Raw genomic sequence first — 6,484 nt, 5'->3', positions numbered from 1 at the left:
TAATGTTTCTAGTGCTCGTGTATCTATCCCTGTCCTATACTTAAGTTTAAATGACCCATGCATGCATGGGATGGAATCGTCGCAGCAAGAATGACTTGGTCCGTCATTTTTCTGGCTGAATTCAATGCATACTTTAGTGATAGATTTACTCGCAAAAATAAGAGTATTATGCTAGAGAAATTATTTTAGAGACTCGCCATTTTTTACGCAAGCGCTAATCAACTGAATACAAAAGCCCATTGTGTTTTCCAAATTGTAACTTTTTTCCAGTAAAATAATAATAATAATAATAATAATAATAATAATAATAATAGTAATAACAATAACATAATATAATATAACAATAATTATACGATCAATCTGCCAACTCAGTTGAGCTAAACAATTGTATCTCGTAGCTATCCAAACTCAGACCAAAGAAGGTCACCCACCCCATCTTTTTTAAATTTGTTGGCCTACCAAAACCAATTGATCGAAAAGGAAAATATAAGTTTGTTATTATTGTTAATTTTATTCCATCTTTAATGTTTTGTGATATTGGAATACTTTATTGATCAATAATGTTTTTTTATCCATAAAAATAAAAAATCGTGATAGAAATTTAAAATAATTTACGCATTCTACTTTACCAATTGAGTTAACCTCCTTAGATTTGTTAAGGAATAATATATGATATTGTTGGAAAGATTTTTTTTTTTAGAAAAATGAATTTATAAGGACAAAAAAGAAAAGACGCTGGCTTGATTGGAGTTTGATGAACTTTCTTTTTAAATTCAAACTCGATTGTATTTAAGCTTACAAAGCAACTCAATTCAATTTGATAGCTTGATTTGATTTAAATTATAATTATTTTTTATTTATTTATTTCATAAAATAAAAAATAACATGAAATTAATTAAATAATCAAATACATGAAATGAAAATAATATCAAGCTAATGCATGAGTCGAATTATATGTAGTCGAATCAAGCCTCATGAGTTGATTTAGTTGATTGTCTATCTTATTATAAGATATGTTGATGTTGATTATATTTGTATTCTTTTCTTTATCATGATCACATCAACCACAGATAGTGAAATCGGAATTCCTCTAATAATGTCATTTCTTCGTAAAGTCTTTCTTTTCAACCCTTTCAACAGTTGAGTTATTATAACACTAATTTTCCTACAATTAAGAGTGCGGATGTCCTCACATTTGTACTTTGACCACTATGCATTTTTAATGAAATCTTCAATCTTTGCACCACAAGTAAAACTACTTCAATCATAGAAGTAACAAAATAATAAAGTGGGAACTTATTAATTAGGAAGTGAGATTTAAATAATCTTATATTTTTAATAAATTTTAATTAGTAATAGAAAAAACAAATATTAAAAAACCTTTTCGGTAAAAACTAAAAATGAAGCAGGCCCTGGATGGTATTCTCCGACAAAGCTTTCAATTCATCTTGGACATACTGGGAAACTGAAGCCATACCACTTTGACCCACAGATCGTGCAAAAAGTTGCATACCAACACTGTTAATTAAATTAATTTAATACAAAAACCATGCTCTAGATGTTTTCCACTTGTCTTTTAGACCATGCTTTTTAATTTTCTTTGTTAATAATAGCATAAATTTGGAAATAGAGAGAGGCGTGACACCTAACATAACAAAAACAAAAGCAGAAATAAAATGAATGTCAGGGCTTCTGAATGTTTCAGAAAACAGCCCATTGTCATCAAACATTTTCTCCCTTTTTCCCATCCACCCAATTTAAAGCAGCATTCAAATTAATCAATATTTGAAAGCAACAGCTTTGTGTACGAAATCTAGTTGTCCTCAATTCATGCAAACAAGATAAAGGTCGGTGGGGGCCGGGGCACCTCAATTTAGATCGCTTTCAAACTAAGCATTTTAAATTGTATTTACATGCAGCTTTTAAACCAAGTTAAAAATTCTTTTAAAGTGAATAGATAAACTTGTAGATATTTTTTAACTTTAATAAATTAACATCATAATATATTTTAAATTGAATAAATGATCAATACACTCTTGATTTGAGAAAAGGAATTTTTTTAACTAGCAATTACAAAAATAATTTTATTTTCACATTAATTCTTATTTTTAACAATATTAATTTTAATTTTTACTATTTTTTATAAAAATATTTTTAAAAAATAACATTTTTATGTGTAAATAATATATATATCGATAATTTTAAGGATGTTTATACTTTCATTTAATTATAAATTATTATGTATGATAAATTTATTAAATTTTATAATAACTATAGGATATGTTTGATTTAGAAAAGAAAGGAAATAAAAGAAAAGAGTAAAAATTGAAACGAATGTTTACCTTGTTTAGTAAAGGACAAAACGAAAGAAAAGAAAATTATAACTTTTCTTTTTTCTTATTTAGTTAAATAGAAAGTGAAAAGAAAAAAAAGTGTATAAAAATAAAAATATTGAAAATTTGATCAGTTAACAAAAAAATAGCACTCCTTCCTTCACATTTCCACCCACTTTTGGATGGATAGTCTATACACGTGGGTCTCACCTCTATTCATTTCTCTCACTTTATTTAATACTCTAAACGGATGAAATGAATTTGAAAACTCTATAGTCAGTTTTGTCTCGTTCTTTTCTTCCTAAATCCCTTTGTCTTATTAACAATGATTTGTTATCAGTAATCATTATAAAAAAAAATTATCCTTGAATAGATTTGTTTTTATCCGTAAAAATTAAGGATTATATCAGAAAATTTACAACAATACACATTCTATTAAGCCTAGATTCTTTTAATATATTTGCATACAAATTAGAGTCTCTTTATAAAAGCAAAAAGAAAAACACTTGAAAGAGTTTCACTTCTCTCAATTAAGTAAAAGCTTCTTCCGGATGCTCAAACTTGAAAGTTTATCGGCTGAATTTAATTCTCAATTTTCCATTGTTAATGATTTTAGTTTGTCTCGGGGACACCAAATCTTTGCCACCCTATTAGCTTAACAACCTTATGAGTTTTGACGTCCTTTGTGGGGGACATGCCTGATTATATAAATAATCAAGGTTTAAACCATATTTTCATGCTTATCATTGCTACTAATTTCAGCTTTGCTTTTTAGAATTTTATTTCCTAATATATTTACTTTATTAGTGCCGAAAGAAGCAAAATCTTAATAATATGGAGCCAGAGACTTGGGGACCCGGGGGATTACAACAATTAAAAATAAGTAAACTATAACAATTAAAATTTATGTTGAATCAATTATTAATTAATATTACACATGTAGACACAACATCCCATCACTTAAAGAGGCATGAAGGACAGAAAATAATAATATACGTCATAATACTATACTATGAATACCCTGCTAATCAAAGAAATGGAAATTTTAATTTCCATATCAAAGTTTTGCTAAAAGAGTCATTTGGCCATAAGACCTCTGTAACAGCCGAAAAGTATGCTATGTGAAATAAACATGGTCCTCCCTTGGCCATAAGACCTCTTTCGCAAAAGCAAAAGCTAGTCTCCATCTAATTCATATCTATTGATGTTTTTATTTTATTTTTCAAAACTATTTAAGTTTTAAAAATACAACTAATTAATATTTTTTTCAACTACATATAGCTATTCAAAGTAGTTAAGTCAAGTACCCCAAAAGCACACCACCCTATGAAAGCACGAGTTGGAAAAACGAAATTGAAGTTTTGTAATGCAATTGAGTTTAGTTGGTATGGATTGACAAGTTATTTTCATGCCATCAGAAATCATCTTTAAGATGTCTTTTAAATAAATTTGTATAATAATTTACACTTATTATACTTGACAATTTTTTAAAATTTATTTCTTATAATATGTATAAATTAATGGATATTAGATATGGGGCGAAGGGAGTACAGTAAGATGCTGAAGATAAACTTATTATCCATAACAATTTTTTTAATATGCATACATTAACCTCAAACATTAATAGATATTAGATGTGGGGCGAAGGGAGTACAGTAAGATGCTGAAAACTATACAGATATTAAGTAGTAGTAGTGTCGGAAGTGTGTTAGTAGCATTACCTTTGTCCTTGTGCTATACAAGCTCGGCTAGTTACTTTGCTAATAGCAACTGAATCTCAAACTCCCAAGTTATATATACTTAAATCCCAATATGGGGCATAACGGGGTTGAGCTTCCCTCAAATGTTCAAGAAATGTAAAGTCAAAAAAAAAAAATGAAGAAAACCATTAGAGTAGTGTATCTTATTCTAAGACGTGAAAACAAAGACAGGCCTCTGAGGGATACTTTTCCTTGGACGCTTTCTGAAATTCACAACTTCAACCCACCCATATGGCTCAGCTTCAGAGATAGATGACTCCGGTTCTGAATTATGGTTATCATTCATTGTAAAGTCAATGCCTTCAGGTTTTGGATTGATGATGCCTCTAGCACTTTGGTGGTTTGGTGAACATTGATTTTGACCTTGGTATTGGGTCTCCACTGGATGCACTGAGATCTAACAATTGCACATGACTTGAGTCAACAAATGATATACATGTAGACCACAAAATATAAACATTAAATCGGAACATGGCTGTTACCTTGCATGTAATGGAGCAGAAGCGATTACGCTCATCTTGTAAGTGTTTTCCACATTCTTCACACGTGCCCCCTGACTTTGGTCTTGTTGCTATGCCGGTCTCTTTGTATTTAGAGTCGGGACTTAGATCAGCAGACTTAGATTTGGTGATTGAAGGCCGAGGTTTGAGATGCACAATCCTTTCATTATTGGATATGTAAGTCTGCATATTGCATCACCATTGTAAGCAGAAAATTACATTCACCAATCAATTTTCAGTTAGAAAATTAAGTTCAGAGTTTGCTATTAAGAGGAGATAGTTATATTTAATGAGTCAGATATACCAAATAAGCAATGAGGTTCAGTTATAAAAAAGTTTTACAACAAGTTTAATGCCTATATCATTCATTGGTTAAAGCTGATAAAGGATTTCTAGACTTAGTCATAGTAGTAAATCCAGTAAGTATGACAACATCAATGCCTACATCCACTAAAAAAGAACTACTCGAGCTACATCATGTCATCATCATTCATTTGAAAATTTAAAATCTGCATGTAATTTCCATCAGATAATTAAAGGTTATCCTATCATATCTGAGGAAGACAAGTCAAGCACAGTATAGCAAAAAAGAACAAGATTAATATGATGAAGAAATTGAATTGATCAAAGTCATCTAGAAAATCAATCAAGAAACCCTAACTATGAAATCATTACTATCTTGTGACAAAGAAATGAGGACCTGAATTTTGGAGCAATCAAAATACTTCTGCAGCTCGGCATGGCGGAAGACATCCTGGTAGGAATATTTGTAAATCTGAAACCTTCTATGTAGGGAATGAGCTTCCTTACAGTGCCTACACATCCTAAGTGCACAGTCCACGCAGAACACATTCATCTCATTAGATCGAAGATCATGGTGATAAGTACAATAACCAAAGCTGCTGTTCATAAGAACTCCAATCCAATCTCTACTCCTTTCCTTTGGGGAAAGATTCTGCCCCCCCTGCAAAACCCATTGCAAAAAAAGGAATTCAAGAACCCTTCAAAAGCAAAACACAGTTCCTCAACAAGTTAGCAGCTCCGAGAAATCCAACCCTACCCAAATCACAATATTTAAGACACAGTGATAAACTAACCTAATCTAAAGTCACAATTTTCAAATTTGACGCAAACTGACACCAAATTTATGATAGGAAGATAGATTACCCTAACGATCAAAATTAGCTAATACCAAACAGAACCACCAAGAATCAAACAAACGCATCCAAAATACAAAGAAAATGAGCTAGCTTCAACGATCAAGAAATTAATTGCACGCAAATCAAAAGGAATCACAGAGAAAAATCAAAACTTTATGATAACCCAGAGTCCAAAGAGCATAGAATTTATGATTCGCTTACCATCTCGTTGGGCTCAGATTGGGTACACAGTAGCAGTTGCGGCTTGTGAGCAAGTGAAGAAACAGAGACTTTTTTTTTTTTTTCTCTCTCTCTCTCTTCTGTGAATGTGAACGGATTGAAATAATAAGGAAAAAGGGTACTGTGGTTTTTATAACTAAAAAAAGAGAGAGAGATAATACAATTAAAAATAAATAAATAATAAAAAGTGAAAATGGAAACGAAATCGTTTCCTTTTCTGCAAAGAAGTGGTGCCGTACAATCGGCGGGAAGCGGAGCGCGGTTGTGCCGTTGGATTGGAATGTGATCGGACGGTGGAGATTGGTTGAGAGTGAATGTGAGGTGGGACCCAAGAAGGAGAAAAGGGTGGAAACCCCAAATAAAGTCGCTAGCTGCCTCCCACCCATTTCCCGCCAATTTAACCGAAATTCTCGGAATCCCTAATAAATTCCTTATTTATTTTTTAAAATACTACGAAATAAAAGTATTATAATTATTTCTAAGTGGTAGCTCCAACTCATAAAAGCGCTCAC

At 31.2% G+C, this 6,484-nt stretch overlaps 1 protein-coding gene across 1 annotated transcript; it reads right to left on the bottom strand.

Moving 5' to 3' along the window:
- Positions 1-3,984: 3,984 nt before the first annotated feature.
- Positions 3,985-6,107, bottom strand: LOC100809868 (protein RGF1 INDUCIBLE TRANSCRIPTION FACTOR 1). The gene is made up of 4 exons (XM_003524309.5): positions 5,955-6,107; positions 5,294-5,557; positions 4,576-4,776; positions 3,985-4,490 (listed from the first exon to the last, which is right to left on the bottom strand). The coding sequence occupies exons 1-4, from the start codon at positions 5,955-5,957 to the stop codon at positions 4,242-4,244; spliced, it is 717 nt and encodes a 238-aa protein (XP_003524357.1). The 5' UTR covers positions 5,958-6,107; the 3' UTR covers positions 3,985-4,241.
- Positions 6,108-6,484: the final 377 nt, after the last annotated feature.

The sequence above is a fragment of the Glycine max genome, chromosome 5 (assembly GCF_000004515.6).
Source record: "Glycine max cultivar Williams 82 chromosome 5, Glycine_max_v4.0, whole genome shotgun sequence".
Lineage (NCBI taxonomy): Eukaryota > Viridiplantae > Streptophyta > Magnoliopsida > Fabales > Fabaceae > Glycine > Glycine max.
Note: the sequence above shows the minus strand (reverse complement) of the source record. Positions and strands in the feature narration are given on the sequence as shown.